The sequence below is a fragment of the Corylus avellana genome, chromosome 2 (genome assembly GCF_965113065.1).
Source record: "Corylus avellana chromosome 2, dhCorAvel1.hap1.2, whole genome shotgun sequence".
NCBI classification, from domain to species: domain Eukaryota; kingdom Viridiplantae; phylum Streptophyta; class Magnoliopsida; order Fagales; family Betulaceae; genus Corylus; species Corylus avellana.
The window spans coordinates 31,886,141-31,907,136 of NC_142491.1; the positions used below are offsets into that span (position 1 = coordinate 31,886,141).

The window sequence follows — 20,996 nt, forward strand, 5'->3', positions numbered from 1 at the left end:
AATGGCCAAATAGTTTATTGTTGTCAATAATCGATAATCTGGATTGTTCATTGTTTTTACATGAGATTTCCGCCTCTCTTTCTTTTCTTTTTTTTTCTTTTTTTTTTTCACATCCGAAAAAAATAGGTAAGTGCAAAGCTTTTAAAGTTAAGCTCGTGAGGAGCTTCATTAGTTTGAAATCACACAGCACATTGAATTTTTTTACTGAACTCTTTTTGAAACTTTTGCTAGTTGATTTGCATGGACTTTGAAAGTTAAGAGTACACATGTAATTGTCTGTGCAAGCGCCTCAAATCACCTATGACAATCATGGTTGTGAGTATTTCAAAATGTTTTTATGAAAGGCAAATCAGTTCTTTTGTACTAACCAAACATCTTTAAAAGAGGGAGAAGAGAATGCTGCAAGCATCTAAACTAAGTAGGATTTTCATTATGACAAATCTCATTTCCCAGTAGCAAATAGAGGTTTGTCCGCATGCAGTGGAAGCGTGGCAATTTACGTGGCTATCCATGTTATAATTATCAGGTTCTTCAAAAGAGAGTGTGAGCTTTGTACATATCCCAAGATAAACGATGACGTAGAAGAAGAAGATAGTGGTTGAGAAGGGAAGCCTGTTTTTCATTATTGCTGCTTTGCTTGCAGAGAGAGAGAATGGGAGGTAAAGGAAGCGATTGTTACAGTGAACGAACGGCAATGGGGATTGGTTTGGTTCGGGGTGGGAGGAAGGTATTTATGAGAAAGAGACTTGGGAACATAACTTTCTTCTTATTGTCGTGCATTAGGTGTGTGGGTGTTCTAGTGAAGAAGAGAATGTGCAGCAGTACGTGAGTGCAGAAGAAAAGCCTTTGAGGGTAATCTCGTAATTTTGATATCCTGATGAGGGCAAAATTGAAAGAAAATGGCTTAATATGTCATGTGAGGCACACGTGGGACCACTTCCATCCATTTAGATGGAAAATATTAACTGAGAGTTTAAATTGAAACTTCAGTGGAGTATATTGCCAATTTTAAACTTTGGGGTTTAAATTGAAAAACCCCTGAAATTTCAGAGGGGTAAAATACATTTTTCCCAAAGTTTAAAGACAAATAAATGAACTTACTGGAATTAGAGATCTTTCTTTGAAAGTGCAGCAAAAGTCTCCAAATTTCAATGGAGGTGGTTCTTCTAAACAATTTCTGAATACCCATATCAAAAATAAAAAAACTTGTCTATAATCTAAATGTCAGCTCTTTATAGCCAACAAAAAACTTGAGAAGTCATGTAAGAGATATTAATGCAGTTGAATTATTATCTAGAAACTCAGGACTCTTCAAATGCTATCTTTCTTATGAGCCCTCCTTCCAAAAGTAGGGGTATCAAAAATTACTGGGAAACTAGAACCGGAACCGGAAAACCAGAAACCGGGAAATCAGGGACCCAGTTCCGGTTCCGGTTTGAAAAATCCAAAAACCGGGTACCCCGGTTCCGGTACCCGGTTTTTACCAGGAAACCGGGAACCGGTTTTTCATTTTATTTATATATATATATATATATATATATATATATATATATATAAGCTGAAATTTTCAGACAGTCAGTTTGAAGAGTAGGAAAAATGAAAAACAAAAAAATATATTGTTAGAATATTTATATACATATATATTTATTGTTGGTAGTTTATATTTATTATTGTAATATTTATATATATTGTTACTGTAGTGTATAATATTAACATCTAAACAAGATTTGATGGAATTCTGATGTTGGGTTTATTGGGTTTATTGTAGTAGTAGTTCATTTTCTGATGTTGGGGTCTTAAGCATTTGGAAATTTGGTCAATTGGCTCACTTATTTGATGCATTTCTTTGCATAAAGTTTGGTTCTTACAATTTCTTAGGCTCACAATGAAATATACTGTTTGAATATATATAAAGTATTTATTATTGGTAGTTTATATTTATTGTTGTAATAATTATTTGGAACAATCACAATAAAGCTCTTTTAACTTAGACAAAAAGACTAATACATTTTTTTTAAAATGAGCCAACTTATGAAAAAAAAAAAAAATGGGCTTATTTTAAGCCCAATACCTAAAATAAGCCCAAAAAACAATTTTATTAAAAAACCGGTTATCGGACCGGGCAAAACCGGAACCGGCCGGTAACCGGGACCCCGGTTCGGTTCCGGTTCCTCAAAACAGAGAACCAGGGTACCCCGGTTTCAGTTCCCGGTTTTGGCCAAAAAACCGAAAAACCGGACTGGGTTGACACCCCTTGGACCAAAAGCTTTAAAATCAAAACACAAGTCAAGAAACTCAACTGAAGCACTTCTAGAATTTAATATTCCTCTCAATAATCTTATTTAATTTCAAACACCAAAACCCATTTCAGACCTCCCACTTTGGTCTCTTCCATGCCTTCAGGACCAAACAAAAAACCGTGTCAAACACTCCCACAAATTAAGGTGAAAAGAGAGAGAGCTTTTGTCAACTGACTCCACTTCTGATATCCAACAACTCTCATCAATCTTTCTAAATATTATCGTTCATCCTAATGGGGTTGTCTGAAATGCATCTGATTGGATACGGACCAAGGAAAAAAGAAGGGTGGATTGGATTGTCAAGGAAAGGAACTCTTCTTTGTACTTGGACCCAAGTTGTGTGCAAATTTCATGCTCTACGTCATGAATATTGGCGCATATTATAAGTTGGGTAAGTGTTTGGCAAAATTATAGTTTGGCTTTTAAAATCGGAGTTTAGCTTTAAAATTGTAGGTTTTCAAAAAAAAAAAAAAAAAAAAAACCTCATTACCTCCAATTTGTAAAACACATATTTTTTACGTTTTTAAATCGCAATTTTTTTTTTTTAATGTAATCCTAAATAATTTTTTTTTTTTTTTTATGATTTGGTTTAAAATCGCATTTTTTATCTATGAAATTGCTATGTCAAATGCATCCAAAGAGAGGCGTGCTATTCTTTCATATCTTATTTGTCTTTTTTTGACCCCAAAAAAAAAAAAAAAAAATCTTTCGTTGGATTTGTAGTGAATTTGAAAAAAAAATATATATATATATATATATATGGATGGAGATTGAAAAGTTGCATTTCTCATTTTAAAAACTAAAAAAAAAACTCTAGACTATGCTAATATGCTATCAATATTAGGATATATTATCAAAATTTTAATTGTATTCATATTTAATTTGAATTGATTTCAGATTGGATTATAATCAATGGTTGGATACCTTTTTGTCCCCGGCGATTTAGTAACTTTATTTTTTTTTTCTCACTTAAATTTCAATTTGTATCGTAGATAGTACTTCATGGCTAAAAACGGATATAGTACGTCTCCAAGAGGTACCTCAATCAGCTAAGACCACGCCTCATGAAGCGGAGGTCACTAGTTCGAATCTTCCTCCCCCACTTGTGCAAACATGTCAAAAAAAAACCAAAAAAAAAAAAAAAAAACAGATATAGTACTTTCATGCATCTTTGGTCCAAAAAGTTAATAGAAACCCAAGTCAAAACCAACAAAAAATTTCCACATGATATATGCTTCATTAAAAACATTAAAAAATATATATATTTTTTTTAAAAAAAAAGAGGAATGCTGGCGGGGTTGCTTGGCCAAACCATCCTAATACTTATAAGGGTGATTTGGCCACTCCCAGATTGGCCGTAGGAAGTGGCTGAAACAACCCTCGAGCCAAATAGGAGTAGTTTCAGCCACCCTCATTTTGCTATTTGAGAGTGGCGGAACCAACCCCAAGGGTCTTGGAAGTAGTTCAATCACCCTCATACCAGCCACGGGGTGGGTCAAGCAATCTCTATTTTCTTTTTTTCAATTTTTCTAATTTTTTTTTTTTAATATTTTAAATTTTCTAGTTTTTTAGTTTTATGTTTTTTTTTTAATACTTAATGAAGGAGTCTTTTTAAAGAGCATTGATGTAGATTTCTTTAAATTGATGGATAGAAGTTGGATGGATTGACCATCTCCATTTTTAACCATAAACGTTTACGAGTGACGTCAAATGTATTTAACCCTATAATCAATCTAATAACGTTTCTCCTTGGAGAATCAAAGAGCTGCTCCGCTGCATCATTTTCTAAACATTTTGCTGCAAACGAAGCCCTAAATGTTCAAATTGTCTCAATCCAACCTATGTTGGTCATCATCATTATCTTTAGCAGTATGATGAGTTTGTATAGAATAACTCTATTCAAAGTCCTTAATTTGCTGTGCTGGTAGTCGCTAATTAAGAAAACAGATCATATCTAACTATAGTGGACGAAGAAAAAAAGGTTGTAAAACTTGAATCGTCAAAAATCTAGTAAGTGTCTTTTTTTTCTGGAAGCTAAAGAACGTTAAGTAAAGGAATACTAAAAGGAAGGGTTTCTAACTTTCAATTTCTTTTAATTATCTCATTCCGTTAATATTTGTCAAAATCCTTAAAATATCTTTATTTTTTTATTATAAAAAAAATAAAGTAAAAAATTCTAAAGATACAACAAGCATTTATTTATTTATTTATTTATAAAAAAACATATTTGCAATATTTTTATATCATAAAAGGGATATTTTGGACATTTTAATAAAAATTAACGAAAAATATTAATTAATTGAAAGAAATTAAAAGATCCATACCTTTAAATTTAATTGAAAGTCTTTAGGAAAAAGTCCAAGAAAATTTCCTAAAATTTTTTCAAAAAACCTAAAACACGTGAAGCTAATCACGTCATTGTCGTCAGGTCGGCGAGACCGAACCCAGACGGAAACGGTCGTAGGTGAAGAAAAAGAAACAATTAATAAACCAATAAAAATGATTTGACCAAAATCCTCTATATATTCATCATTGAATTCTCTCTATCATTAAATTCTCTACTGTTGCTCTCCCTTTTCTTAGGGTAAATTTCTATATTTAATTAATTAATTATAAAACCGACCTACAATTTTACGATGTCAAGTGGGTAGAATAGTAACCGTCGCTAAATTACAAGAAATAATAAAGGCACAATTTTGACCTAACTATTTTATTATGTGATTATTTTTTAAAAAAAATAAAATAAAAAATTCTTAAGCAATAATATCTTATATGATTTTTTTTATTTAGTTTTTTTTTTTTTTTTTTTTAAATGATCTTAATTTTTTATTATTATTATTATTATTATTATTTTATGAATAAAATGGTCTTTATCATGCCTCCCAAATTACGCCGTGACGACTGGTATATGCTTAGTGAGACGTGAGTCATGAGTCGGAAAGGAGGGAGAGGGGAGTGGAATGGTCTACGTAGGTAGGTCCCACCTTCACAACTCTCTCTTTTTTTCTCCCTTTCCTCCGAACTCCCAAATAATGAGATGAGGTATATTCAATGTAGAAAGAATGAAATAATTAGTATTAATTTAATCATCCAAATTTAGAGTTTATGTATTTAATAGTGTATATGATTTTACATTATTTTAAATTTTTTAAATGATATGCTCTTTATATATACAATTCAATACACTAAATATAAATTAAATATTATCTATTTTATTTGAAATGAAGAGGAACTTATTCGTAAGTTTCATTCATTTAAAAACATTAAAACTCAAGTACAAATTAGACATGGAAAAAATGTTTACCTAATCATATAAGGAGGAGGATTAGAATTTTTTTTCTATCCTTCTAAATGTGATGTGACTTATGATGACCTGATTGTGTTCACTTTCGAAGATTTAGACGACTTGACTCGAGTGCAGAAAAACTCCCCCTCGAATATCAAGGGCTCGCCTCTATTCTTAAAGAGATGGTTCCTTTGATACCATCAGGGAAATTAATTTCCCTACTGGCGCTTTCTGGGGGCAAGTTCATGATTTGCCTTTGGATATACTGTCTCCAGAAAATGTTGATAGCATTGGCGCCAGCTTGGCTAAGCTTTTGGAGGTTGACAATGCTAACAACCAGAAACCTACTCGCAAGAGTTATATGAGGCTTCAATGCTTCACATTCTGATCAAGCTTCACCGTTAGGAATGGAGGCATAGTTTAGTATGAGCCGGAGCCAAAGGTTAATAAATTGTGTTGCTAGGGGCTGATATGCCAAAAAAAAAAAAAAAAATTACCTTATCAATTATTATTTTTTCATTATGAGTTGGGGGGTGGCCATGGCCTATACCAGTCACCCCCTTCCTCCGTCACTGTTCACCATCCTTTGATTTTTGAGTTCACTCACCATCGTCTCTCAAAACTTCCTATTGTGGGTGCTATCTTTAGATTATTGAGATACTTAAATGACCAATTAATCTTGGTTGGTCATATTGTGGTCATCCATCCTACTGTATCAAAAGGATATAATGATACTAACTAGATTTATGGTTTAGATTAATTAAAGGTTACACTCTAGCTAGAGGGACTGTCTCTTAGAAGTCCTCAATAGACTTGCATAGCAAGATTCATTATGAAAGTTGTGTTAGTTGCATTGGAAAATGTTGTAAGTGAAGCTAAGTGGTTAAGACGCTGTTTGATTAATTTACCTTTATAGGCTAACCCAGTACTACCTATGTATTCATTGTGATTGCCAAACCGTCATGGCTCGAGCCAAGAGTAAAACCTATAATGAAAAAAATCAACATATCCAATTAAGGCACAATTTTGTAAGGCAGCTTATTGAGAATGATATAATGTCCATGAACTTTGTATGGTCAAAAAGTAACTTGGTAGATCCTTTGACCAAGTAAATAAAAACTGTTTTATTAGCCTTTGTTATTAGAAGTGTATCCTTCAAAAAAAAAATAGACGTTATAATTCAAAAGATCCAATCGCATCATGAGATCTCTCTTTGCTTTAATTTAATCTCTTGCATTCTATTTATTCCATTATTAATTTTCAGATTAATATTATTTTTGTATCAACAAAAAATTTTGCACATCAAAATAATTGTCACACCATAAAATAATCTCTCAATTTCACTAGAAATACTAGGATCGTGATCTTCCTGCCAACGTGAGATTTCCACCTTCAGAAATTCTGGCATCTCTTTCTCAACTTTTCAAGCTGGGACTCATTTACACTAGAGGAATTTTTAGCATATATATAAAAAATATAGTTTAACAAATTAGATGTTCCAATTATATATAGTATCTAGAGATACATACACCGTATAATTGTATATTAATATGTAAATTACAATTTAAACCGAGGTCAGTTGGTTCAATTCTGAGTCTAAATTGCAACCCAACCTACTCAAGTTCAGAGGTGATAAGCTGTAGGAAATTATTGGAGAATAAAATAAAAGCACCAAACTACAACAGAAAAAAAAAAAAAAAAAAAAAAAAAAAAAAAAATCAACCCAAATGACACTAAAATTTACTATTAATTAATTCCCTAATTTTTAAGAAAGATAACAAAACAATCCTTATTCCCCAATTTCTGAACCACATCTAAGTAACAGTATACTGTGCAAAATAATTTGTAGAACCAAACAAGAAAAATTAACAAAGAAAAAACCAAAGAAAAGCTGACTTTCTGCACATAGAAACAATTGGGTCAGGACATCTTTGAATTGGCACCATGGTCAACTTGGTAGAGAATTATTTCCTTGTTTGGATGTCAGGATTTCATTGGAAAAAATCCCAGTTGATGCAGGACCATCATTGGACTGAGAGGCCATAACATGCCTTGGGAACAGATGCAAAGCCTAAATAAGGATATAAGGCAGGATAATGGATTATTGCATTTGAAGGTTTGTGCGCCCAAGGATGGAGTTAGCTAGCTCTTCATTCATCTTCACTGGAAGTGGTGGCATTTGCTTCATTACTTCTGGCGTGTCATTCAAGCTCAACCTGCATATTAATAAGATCAAAGCATTTGCTTGAGATCCAAAAAGGGGAGAAAAAAAATATACAATGATCCCTGTTTCATACAACATGAGGCAAATGCTCTAGTATTATTGATTCTGCCAACTGCAAAAACAAAGGTACATCTAACAGTTACAAGATTGGAGAGAAGGCCGGTAGAATTGAAACCTTGGTGATGGCCATAAAATATCCACTGCCTGAACATTTAAGCAAAATATATTCACATGTACAAGAAGAAAAATACTAATATTCACATCCATATCAACCCATTGCGGGCACCAGTGTAAGAAGTGAAGAGAATATTAGAACATTTGTGGAAAACATTAAGCATGGCTTGCAACATACTCATTCATGATTTTGTGGATGTTATCGCGAGTTTGACAGAAGAGATTGATGTTCTCTGGTATCTGAACACAAAAAATAAAATAAGCCCAATTCAGTTAGGTAATCACTATGAATGCATCCATAAGCAATAAAACACACACACACACACACAAAAAAACACTCCTTTCAGAATTTTTAAGTCCAACTGCTTGAATTATACATAATGATAATGATAAAGGTCAGCAGTGAGACTTTAATTTTTGTGCAGTAGTAATTTTGCAGTATTTATGATTCATAAAATATAAAAAGGTTCAATAGATTTGACATGCAAAGAAAAGAGGATATTACACCAAGTTATAAGCAATACTAGATAAAATTATAAAATGAAACTTATTAACTACATTGTTGCTAGCAGTTAAAAATGAACAAGCCCATTAATATTAGCCATTCCTTTTCAGAAAATAAACTCTTTATGACTACAACACAACCTCGATTACAGTAAGCTGACCAACAGTTTACCTATTAGTCACCTAAAACAAAGTAAAATATGTTCTCTTTTATCATAATTAATAAGGTTGGGCAGGGTTGGGATTTGGGCCATCCAATGGGCAAAAATTTCAAATTCTGATGCTATAAATGATGTTGGCCAAAAAAGATAATGATAATAAACAAAAAAAGTTATGTGAGAGAATAGGAAGGAGAAAATTGCGGCTAGATTGTTTAAGATCCATTCAAGCATAGAAACTGAAGATATCCTTCAACAGCAGCACACAACAGGTAAAGGTACATAACGGTCCTCAAGAGAGGGCTGCTAATTTTCATCATCAATGAATAATGACAAATTTGTGGCATTAGTTTTGACTTTAGAGATGTGTTGGAAACTTATGTAATAGCTAGGATTATATAAAATCAATAATCACATGGTGTAAGTTCTTCACCTGTAAAGATGAAATGTTTGCAGAAATCTGATTTAAGGCCTTTGCATTTTGCTCAAGAAGCTCTCCTGTAGCACCACCAATAGCTGCAAACAGCAGAATTTGAGTTTTCAATAAGGCTCTGTTGTAGCAAATAAAACAAACTCTGCTTCAAACTATGCTTGCCGAAAAGGAGGCTACATATATATATATATATATATGTGTGTGCTTTGTTTGTTGAAAGAGAAATCTCTGCTTAGAATCATTTTTTTGTCGGTAAGTAAATAAAAAAGTATTAGGTTCTTTAGAACATACTACAACCTATTATTTGTATTACATTCTCCCATTGAACATTTGGTGTGTCAAACGCTTATGGACTCAACACTCAAGTCAATTTATGTTTGAATACTTGCTTGGATACAAAACAGGAGGAAAAAAAAAGCTTCAAACTCACTGGGAGAAAGAAAAGATGTGCAGAGTTCGAAGAGTGTCATGCATTTTAGGAAGAAACAAAAACATAATTACCATTTTCATAAATGTTTTTACAATCCATGCTAATAAAGATTCATATATTTATATTCTTTACATAATATATTCACAAAGATCTATGATTATAACTGTGTCGTTGTATTCATTATTCATTTAAAATATATATATATATAACTGTCCTTGTGTCTAGATTTATTCACAAAGTCCTAAATACAAGACAACACCAATGGCCACATGATAAAGAAAAGAGTCAATCCAATAGCATAACTTAGAAAGTTAAAATTATTATAATTTGAGAAAACTTCACTTAAGACTCCTGAACTATCACGCGGTTTGAGAAAACCCTCCAAATTTACAAAACTTCCTGAACTTTCAATTTGATGCAATGTACCCCATCCGTCAGTTTATGGGGGTTAAAAGTGATAAAATGACCTTTATACCGCTGACATTTTTATAAAATTTCAAATTTACCCCTAATTTTAAATTTCAAATAAAATAAAGTTATTAAAAAAAAAATTACCCACGCTAGTTCACCTTGTGACAAAGGGTCTCAGACCCGTGGTGGGTTAGCAAACCCATGTGGGTCTAGCCGTAACCCAGCACGTGGGTCAGCGGACCCACGCCCACAGCTCGGTAGTGGCCACCTTGAAGGGTCACCTTAAAGGGTAATTTGGTCTTTTTAGTGATTTTCTTTAGGGTTTAACGTCAAAATTTAACGGAGATTTGAGGGTTAAAATGGAGAGTTTTTGAAATTTGGGAAGGTCTTCTCAAAATGCATGGAAGTTTAGGGGTCCTTTGTGTAGTTTTCAACACAAGCCTACACAAAATAGATTCCCAGTTTAGTAGCACATGCAAGAAAAGACATGCATTCAGGTCTGGTATTGAGCATAGGATACAAATGCCAGCGAATCAAATGATGCAGTCATATGTTCAATAAAAAAAACTTAGGAGAAACTTCAGTTAACCCCCTAAATTATCATAACTTTTGCATTGTCCCTCTTAAAGTTCAATTTCTCTCAATTTAGTGTATCAATTTTTCAATTGTTTGCAATCCCACCCCTTCGTTCACTTTTCCATTAACTTTTCCCTAAATACCCCCATTTGTTTTAGGAAAATAAAAATAAAAATAAAATTGCAGAGATTAAGGCACTAGTTCAAATTTAACGGTATTTGCAAAAATACTCTTGCCTCAATCTTTGCAAAAAAATTTAAATATTTTTTCTAAAAGAAAGTGGGTAGTTTGGGAATTTTGTTGGGATTTAACAAAAAATCCTAACGGAGGGGAAACATTGGAAAAAATTAAAAGTTCGATACACTAAATTGAGAGATTTTGAACTTTAAGGGGGTATTGCAAAAAGGGTGATAATTCAAAGGGGTAAGTGAAGTTTTCCCCAAAACTTATGATTTAGAGGTCGGATCACACTAGATCATGACAGAATAGGGAAGCCAATGGTTACAATGACATTTAGCTTAAGTATAGAAAAACTAAAGAAATGAGATTCGGGAAGAAAAGCATCCATGAAACAAGCAAATGATGCCATGCGGCTACATTGAGAACTATACAAAAATCAGCAACATACTATGTAACTGACCTTTGAATGAGATGCCATCATCATTATCCATAGGGATAATAGGTGGAGGAAATGGGGGAACAGGCCGTGCCGGAAAGGGAGATGGCTTAGCTGAAGCATCATTGACTCTTTCCTAAGAAACAAAACCAAAAACATAACTTCAGAGCATCTGATCACTGAAGAAACATGTACTCAACAGAAATGAAAAGCCAAAATATTGCACCATGATATACATATACACACAACCCTATTTTCACAGGATAATGGAAGAAAGAGAAAAAGGCATGCTTTAAATAAGACCAGGAATTCAGACTCTTAAGCCTCGCTTCATTGGGTGGCAAGGAAAAAAACATATAATCCTTAGGCTAGTGAAAAAACAATTATCATGGTGGCATGTTGTCAAGAATACATTGTTCTAACCAAAAATTAACAGGAACACTTAAAAATAATTGCACAAATGCCATGAAAGATTAACTACCTACTAATTATCCTAAAATACACTGTGAAGGCCTTTCACAAATGGTAGCCGAGTTTTGGCAAGTTTTCATGCAAATTCAATTAACGGTTAAGCATAATCACAACTACTTATCTAAGCATGTAAAGATATTCCAATATAATATTCAGAGATGTTCAAAGGTGGTGAAATTCATGGAGTAACCATTCTGTCTCACACTGTTGCATTAGCCGGTGCTCAAGTGTATTAACAAATGGTAGCCGAGTTTTGGCGAGTTTTCATGCAAATTCCATGAACAGTTAAGCATAATCACAACTATTTATCTAAACATGTAAAGATATTCCAATATAATATTCGAGTTGTTCAGAGGTGGTAAAATTCATGGAGTAACCATTCTGTCTCATACTGTTGCATTAGCCAGTGCTCAAGTGTATTAATTTTTTTAATATCTGTTCATCATTCAACTGGGCTAAATCTGCTGCTATCTAATAGTGTAAGCTCCCAATATCTCAAGATCAAATAATGATCTCATATCCCCTAAGATAAGGTAGTCCACCAAACAAAACTGGATCTGACATACTAATGTCACGTAACAATAAATGAGAATTCATTCGACAACACAAACAGCAAAGATTATGGTATTCCAACATTCTCTCATAACAGAGTTATTATTGTATTATGTTGTGCATGCACTTGTATGTTAGGATATGATCTAAGGCTCATTGATAAAAGTCCTAGAACGTAACAAATCAAAAGTACCATAACAAATCAAAAGAACTGCTACAAATGTTACTAATGGTGAAATTCTCAAGCAAACCAAGGGGCTCAATATCTCAATTCAATGCAAGAACCATGCATATAACTGAATAACCTATCCGATGTACAAGGAAATGGCTTGAAAATTCTAACATAATTGTTCTCATATATACTCTTTGTGTACGAGGGTTTTGCCTTTTTCTTTCAATAAATTAGTATCATAAAAAAAATTCTAACATAATTGCCAGCTTTTCTCAGCCCACAAAATTCGGTCATACTTCTCCCTTGAGGTGAGAGAGAGGGACAGAGACGGAGATAGAGAGATTAGCTAATTTTCAATGCATGATGTGCAGAAAATTTGATCTATATAAAGGACATTAGTTAAGGGAATCAATCAGCATGAATCAAACACGTATTCAACTCTCCACATGTACAAACAAATTAGAATATTCACCAAATTAATTGAGAAAATATTGTCTGAAAGCACACACACACCAAAAAAAAAAAAAAAAAAACCTGCAAAACATACCTTTTTATCTCTGTTTTTCCTTGTTAAATTGTGTTCTTCCTTCCTTCTCTTGCTATTTTCTTTTTTCTGAGAAAATAAAAAGAATCAATCAGAACATTATAAAATTCAACTTCATAATATCAAACAAAAAAGAACAAGCAAAGAGGTGTCCTCTCAGAAGGTTACAACGTAAATTCTAAAATCAATAAAATCCAAGAAACCCAAAGAACAAATCACAGTGAATGCCAACTATAACACACATCCAGCCATTAAAATCATAGAGATGAATTTAAGCAAGTTCCTATTAAGCTCTACGCCATAAACTGTGTTGTTATACCTCTCCCGCCAAAATGTCCACATAACACAGAGTGAGACTGCACCCCAAATCACATCACTCTCGTGATAACCAAATCTTCCTTTCCAACCTATCAAACTCCCATGGGTTATTGTGCCTAGCTCACCCATTTCGTGTTCTGCTTTGCCAGAAACTTTGCTGGAGGTGGTTCTGGTCCTGATGATTGTGTCTGGTGATGCTAGGCTTGATGGGTCTTCTTTGGCAAGGCAAAGGGCACCGGTGGTACTTTTCAGTTCCAGCTGTTTGTGAAGCCCATGGCTCAACCATCGTAGGAGGTCGTCTTCATCCTGGCAACCATAAGTCTTGACGTCCGGCATTCTAGTTTTCTCCGGTGAGGACAGATGACGCCGTCTTGCTCCTGCTAAGTGATCATCGCGTAGCCCAGAGCACACCGGAGGTTGTCCTCGTCCCAACAATTGCCAGTGTTGACGTCTGACATTATGGGTCTCCTTCACCAAGATTTGTTGTCATCAATGGTCCTATAGCCCAGTCTTCTCCGGCCGTGGGCTCCTTCTTGGGTGTTTCTCATGTCATTGGGACTGATCCATCCAAGGTGTTTGAAGTTGGGGAGCCCACTTCGACCTCTGTAGTGCCTAACAATGGAAAGAAGTTGGGTTCGCAAGATTTTGAGGTGGTGTTGCTTTTGCTCCCAGTAACGTGGCTCCCGAGCTGCTCTCATAATTGGTTTTGTCTCTAGGGGGTGTTCCAACCTATGGAAGAGGAAGATAGTGCTGGTGCTTTGTGCCTTGTGGACGAGTTAGATAGGGATGGAGAAGGCAATCTACTTTCTTCTCAATGGGTGATTCGGGTCCCTCCAATTGGGTGTAGCGTGCGAAGGCGATTTATCCCATTGTGCGAATATTATGTGAGGGTCCTACGCATAAGCTTTTGGTCCTTTTGACCTTTCTGGAAGAGGAATGCCGAATTGAGGCAATGGCTGCCCTTTCTAAACATGGTACGAAAGCTAGAAGGGAGTTCAAGAATTTGAAGTGCTCAGTTAATTATGATGATAGAGGTGAGTGCTCTAGTCGTGGTAAAGCAAGGTAAGGGTTCTTCCAGTGTTTTTATGAAGACAAGGATTCTAGCCTGGAACGTGAGAAGGTTGAACGAGGGGAAAAAATATCTTAGGGTTAGGAATTTGCTCAAAGATTGGAAGGTGGACATTGTTCGCTTTCAAGAAACTAAGCTTGATGCTATGTTGCACAAAATTGTGCGCAATTTATGGGGTTGTAGTCATGTGGACTCTTGCTGTTTGGATTCCAGTGGGGCTTCAAGGGGTATCTTGATCATGTGGAATAAGAGTGGTGGAGAAGGTAGCTGAGCGTGGGGGGACTAGTCCCAGGCTGTTTCCTTCAAAAACACTGCTACTCATTCCACTTGGGCCTTTGCAGGTGTTTATGGCCCTAATTTTGACATGGATAGAAGGCTCTTATGGGATGAATTGGCCGGCTTGCTCAGTTGGCGGAATCTGCCTTAGCGTATTGGGGGTGATTTTAATGTCAATCACTTCCCTAGTGAAAGCTCGAGTGCGGCTTGTTTATGTTCTACCATGATGAGTTATCTGATGGACCTTCCTCTTGTTGGTGGAGTCTTCGCATGGTCGATTTCACATGATCCCCTCATGTGGTTCAGGATTGATAGATTTCTTGTCTCCTCCCGAATGGGAAGCCTTGTTTCTGGGTGTTTCCCAGGAGGCTCCCACGCCTTTGCTCATATCACTTTCCTATCATTCTTGACTATGGCGATGTTCGACGAGGGAGTAGGTCCTTCAAATTTGAAAACATGTGGCTAAAGGTGGAAGGTTTTGTGGGCTTGGTAAAATAGGGGTGGGATTCTTATATTTTCCAAGGTACGCCTAGTTTTGTCTTAGCTCGCAAGCTCAAGGCTTTGAAATTTGAATTGAAAAAATGGAATGAGGTGTTTGGAAATGTAGAAAGGAAAAAGAGGAACCTTCTAGGTGAATTACGGGTTTTTGATGCTATTGAAGAAGGCAGGGCCTTAGGCGCGGAGGAGAAAACAAAGAAGGCAAAAGTTGTCCGCGTGCTAGAAAGTCTACTCTTATGGAGGAGGTGAATAAATGCACTAAATTTTTTCACACTATTGCCAACCCAAATAGAAGAAATAACTCCTTACACTCGTTATTGATTGGCGGTAGGCTCTCTACTGCTGCTCGTTTTTCTGATAGAGGATCTGGGAAGAATGTTATCTGCTACGCTTAGTAGGGGGCTGTTGGATGGTTTGTTAGTGGGCAATGTTGCTTTCTCTCATCTTCTGTTTGCTGATGAAATCTTTTGCGATGCTAGTCCTACTCATTTGTGTCATTTGCAGAGCTTATTCCTGTGCTTTTAAGCAGCGTCAGACTTAACGGTAAATTTGGCCAAATCAAAATTGGTTCAAGTGGGCAATGTTACACTGGTGGGAAGGTTGGCTTGAACTCTAGGGTTTGGGGTTTCCACTCTGCCGGTCAAATAACTCGGTTTACTGTTGGGGGACTCATACAAGGCTAAGCATATATAGGACGACGATATTGGGAAGCTGAAATATTGGTCAACGAGTTCGAAAAGGATGTATTTGTCCAAAGGTGGCAGGGTTACCCCCATCAAGAGTATCCTCACTAATCTTATTTTAGAGTGAGAATATTATTTTCCCTGTCATCTCACAAAACACTTGCATGCTAAACTAATGTAGGACCGCCTTAGGATATAGCCTAAAGTAGATTATTTGGTGGAATCCGGTAGTAGAAGTTGTGATTTTAGAGCTTTAACAATGGAGAGAGGATATTTTGTTTTTGATAAATAATGTATATTCAAACAACACGTAGAAGGGCACAACCCATATACATAGAAAGTATACAAGAGAACCCATAATCCATAGAGAAAGAAGAACATAAATCTAAGAGACTCAAAAAAAGTAGAAACATGCAAAGTATGCCATGCCACTCTCCATGAATACAGAGTTAGTAGCACCAACTTCTTCAAATCGAGCAAGCCATTCTCACAATCGTCAAAACCACGAGCATTCCGCTCTTGCCAAAGACACCACATCACACACAGTGGAGAGAGGATATTAGGCTCATATAAATTGATTGGAATTGATCAATTGAAGGTATGATGGGCATAAGGCTGTTGGAAATTAATATCTAAGGTAAAAATAATCTATTAGCAGCCAGCTGACAGTTGAGGCTGGTTTAATGGGCAAATTGGTGGCTAAAGGAGAACCATGGGGGTTTAGGGTCTAAAAGTTCTGAAGAAGAGGAGATGGATTAGGGATTTGACAATGAAAACTGTCAAAGGCTGAAAACAGTAACATGAAAGCAGTGAAATTAATGGGCTTGTGGTTTTAGGTTGCCAGGTTGATAGCGTTTACCGTTTGCTTACGCAAGGTTCAGACTTGTTGGTGTTGGGTTTTAGAGGTCAAGAGAGGTAATAAAGGTCTGTTTGCAGGTCAAATGAATGGTCAAAAAGCATGGAACGTTAAAGGAGCTAAGAAGAAGAAGAAGAAAGAAGAAGACACAGAGAGAGAGAGTGAGAGAGAGAGAGAGAGAAGTGACAAAATCACAAGCCAAAGCTTCAACCTCCAAATTTTGACACTAGGTCTCTCTTGTCTCATGTTTTTATCAGAGTGTTGTGCTATATATCAAGAATGGCATGGTTCGAAGGAACTTTTAACTCATTCAGGAGAGAATCTCAATCAATCTTTTTTAGGATTCCTTACCAATGACAAAGGAATAGGTATTTTTGAGAACCAGCCCCTTTGGACACTCTTTCTTCATTCTCTTTACATTAAGTTGTTGCTCCAGCCACCCTCAACTAAAATCTGCCACAGAAAGCCCTAGCCATGGGATCCAAGAAACTTCTTGCTCCCACCAGCTGGCTCATGGAAATATTTCAGAATGCTGGTAGAGATATGACCTTCTATATAATAGAAACCCTAACAAAACTACCAAACAGCTCCTTAATTCATTTGAGCATTTCAATTGATGCAAGGCCCAAACTCAGGGTTGATCACTCACCAAAGATGGCTCACACGCTATAAGATAGCATGTGTGCACACAATTAGAATATGTTGAATGAACTAGATGGAATCACCTAGCAATAATTAAAAGATCCACTGAACCTAGCACATTTCAAAGAACAATCGGTTAAAAGCCATATGCCTATCCATTAGTTTTTTTTTTTGGTCTTTAAATATTTACAGCGGGGTGTCCCCAACCAATATTAGTCAACCAATCCCCTATGCATGCATAAGCCATTGCAGCCAACATGACTACTCTTGCAGGTTATAAACTGGTTATTTAACTAAAGCATCTGTACTTTTTTCAGCAATTCTAATAGCATTACGGGTTGAGGCCCTGTTCTAGGTACTATACTGTAGCACATTTATTTTCAGTACACTAATTTGAGATTATTGATAAAAAGAAGTGAGCAAGAAGAATCGTAGTAGAGCTTACAGTCATCCATCTGCAACGCAATGCCACATCCCGGACTGTCTTATTTTGGAGTAGCATGGCTATTTTTGCATACCGAATTATGTTTGATTCTGATTTAAAGCTGCAAGGTAAATACCAAAAACATAAGATTTGGATGAACAAAATCATGCATGAACAAATTAACCTGGAAAATATATTAAAGACCAAAATTTAGTGCCTGATTGAGAATAACACCAAAGCATTTATATATATATATATATATATATATATATATATATATATATATAAGAGACTATGAATACTGCAACTTCAATCAAGTTAAATGGCTCAAAAAAATTACTTTCAAAATTAACTTTTTTATGGTTGCAATCATAGGCAAGATACTAGATATTGGTGTTGACAGAGATATTAGCACTATGTTGGGGACTTTAGAAGAGATAGGAGTGAAAGCTAAATGCATCCTAGAAAGAGGATAGGAGAGGAGGAATGATGAATGTAGTTTCTATCCATTAGATAACAGTTTGTCGTCCGATTTTCATTTTTCCACATGCATGCATTTTCTTTATGAATAATAATTTTATTGAAAGAGCCTTCTACCAGATCCGATGAAGAAAATTTCGGAACATATACAGAAGCCCAATCCAAAAGAGATCTCAGAAAAGAGGATTTTAGAGAAAGCACGTTGGATTCGTAATCCTTAACGAGGCAACGATTCCTTTCTCTCCAAATGCTTCTCATTAAGGAAGCAGGAATAACTTTTCAGATTGCCTATTTGGGATGTCCCTGCCCCTGAATCTTCCAACAATAAAGCAGCTCTACGATGTTGCTAGGCATCGCCCATAAAACCCCAAATATGTTGAGAACCAAGTGCTAGAGATATTTCCAGCTCCCAATACTCTTCCACATGCATGTATGTCGATAATAGAATTTTCTTTTTTTCTTTTTTTCTCTTGTTCCTTTGTTTTTAGCAAACTACTAAATATTGATGAATATAAGAGCAGCAAATAATAAGTAACATAATAAGTAACATATAAGAATAGATGACCAAATAAGAGATAAGGTATGGCATTTTATGCAACAAGAGGAAGTCAACGTCATCTCTCTCATGCATGGAGATAATAACATTTAACTTTCAACCATTGAACTATGAATCATTTCAGCATAACCTTTTCCCAGCCATATATATCAAAACAGCATACCATCAAAGGCTTCGACCATGCACCCCAAATTTAATCTGCATTCCCCTCTAATACATCATTCAAACTACAAGGCATACATCAAACTTAGACAGACTTTAGAATCTTCACATTTATACCAAGAACGAAAGTGTCATAAAATAACCCCAGGTGACAGACAATTCACAACTTTGAAATTCAAACACCACTCTAATAATCTGAAACAAGATAATAATAAAAAATAAATAAAATAAAAATTAAAAAAGGGAAATGAAAGATTGCAGAATTAGTAAAGTTTGACTATAGAGAGCACAAAACCACTGACAAGTAGCAAAAACCAGCATGGATATACTTTGAGAAAAAGAAATCCCATTTCATGAAATATCTAACAAGAACTCATCATTTAATAGAAATTTTAAGAACCCTGAAATATTTTATTTTTCTTGGCATTAGGTATTAAACTGGAAATTCTACCGTCCATATAGTAATTTTTCTAATCTAAACTTTCAGTTCTCTGCTAAAAGAAAAAATAAAAAAGTCCTACAGTTTCTTAGCAACCAAAGCAAGCCTTTAAAAGAACTCACAAATGGTTCATCAGGTTAAACAAATTACAATTAATAACTTTCAACTAACCAATAACCCAAGATGGAATCTAAAGGCGCTTTAGCTATTGTTCTTGAGAAATGACCGGGTCTGGCCCATTGCTCGAAAGAAGTTTTTTCTGGGATCCCTATCTATCAAATTTTTTACTTCTGGTTCCGGCGCTTTTTCAAGTTTGACTAATTAAGCAATTTTAAAAAATAATAATAATAATTAAGGACTAAATAGTAAAATGGAAAGTTCAACCAAAAAAACCAAATTTTATTTAAAAACTCAAATCAAAATTGACTTTTGAACTCCATAGACTAAATATGCTCCTGGTTAATAACTATTACAGGAGCAAAATTTTCAAAAACCTAAGAAACAATCCAAAATCCATCATCGTTCTCAAGAAAAAATAGTAGAATTCAACATACAAGAACCTCAAATAACCCAACAAAAATCCAATACCAATCACAACCCAAAATCCAATCAAAATTCTCAAAACCCGACTGAACCAAACCAAAAAGAACCTCAAGTAGAGTAATACTACTCTCCACACCAATTTTGCACCGATTGATGTGGCATGTTTTAAGTTGTTTCCATGTTAGCCACTTAAAACACACCAAGTGACGATTAATCCCTCAAATAACCCAACAGGAGGCCAAATTAGCACTCATAGAGCATAATCCAGTCACAAATCCCGAAACCCTATTGAAAAACAGCTACAAGAACCTCAAATAACCTAAGAAAAACTCAAATTACCACTAACAAGCCAAAATCTAATCACAATTCCCAAACTCCAATTGCAGTAAACCTACAAGAAAACTTCAAATAATCCAACAAGAACCCAAATTGCTAATCTATACTCACTTTAAGAGCCCGTCGTCGAGTATGGCCTGCTCCTCCGCGGTCCAGTCCAAGGAGATACCTGGGTTGTGCTTCATGGCGTGGTTCTCCGGCGGCGCCCCTGAATTCCCGTTACTCGGGTTCCCTCCTGCGGCCACGTGACCGTTGAACGAAGATGACGACGCCTCTTGATGGTTCCCGGACGGGTTAGCCATCAATATCCAATCGAACTATAAACTAAAATCCCAAAAGTAGAACCCCACAAATTCAATTCCCAACCCAAATCCCAGCAAAACCCAGCTCCCAGAACCTCAGAAATGACCGTTGGTTCCCGCCAATTCGATTCTCCCGCCACGAAATACCAAGAACCCAGATAGAGAAATCAAAGATTTCGTCAAAGTCAGACAAAGAGATTATATACAAATAGATACAGTGGAAAAATATACATAAAGAAATATGAGACTGAAGGGAGCTCCACCAGAAACGAATTATTGATAACTGTGGAGGGAGAGAGAGAGAGAGAGAGAGAGAGAAGGATTTGTACGGAAATCAGAGGGAGGGTTTTGAAGTTTGAAGATGTATCGTATTGTACTTGAATTAATATTCTTATCAAATTCTTTTTCTTTTTCTTTTTTTTTTTTTTTTTGGCCTTTTAGAAATTATTTCCTTTTCTATTCTCTCTCTCTCTCTCTCTCTCTCTCTCTGCAACTTGTTACCTCACCGAATAAGGAAATCTTAGTACTCGGCGCAATTGAAATGACATTTTTATCCTTTGA

At 35.4% G+C, this 20,996-nt stretch overlaps 1 protein-coding gene across 1 annotated transcript; it reads right to left on the reverse strand.

The window, feature by feature from the left end:
* Nucleotides 1-7,066: 7,066 nt before the first annotated feature.
* Nucleotides 7,067-20,782, reverse strand: LOC132167197 (uncharacterized). The gene is made up of 7 exons (XM_059578105.2): nt 20,245-20,782; nt 17,639-17,738; nt 12,855-12,920; nt 11,137-11,248; nt 9,080-9,162; nt 8,163-8,224; nt 7,067-7,802 (listed from the first exon to the last, which is right to left on the reverse strand). Exons 1-7 carry the CDS (start codon nt 20,433-20,435, stop codon nt 7,688-7,690), a joined length of 729 nt encoding a protein of 242 aa, XP_059434088.2. The 5' UTR covers nt 20,436-20,782; the 3' UTR covers nt 7,067-7,687.
* Between the last annotated feature and the right edge of the window lie 214 nt (nt 20,783-20,996).

Bases quoted from the DNA above. Each gene is read 5' to 3' on its own strand.
- LOC132167197 (XM_059578105.2), bottom strand. From the start codon at position 20,435: ATGGCTAACCCGTCCGGGAACCATCAAGAGGCGTCGTCATCTTCGTTC. The intron at 11,249-12,854 runs GTATGTTTTGCA...TTTGTTTCTTAG, and splicing joins GGAAAAACAGAGATAAAAAG to GAAAGAGTCAATGATGCTTC. The intron at 9,163-11,136 runs GTCAGTTACATA...TGCTGTTTGCAG, and splicing joins TGATGGCATCTCATTCAAAG to CTATTGGTGGTGCTACAGGA.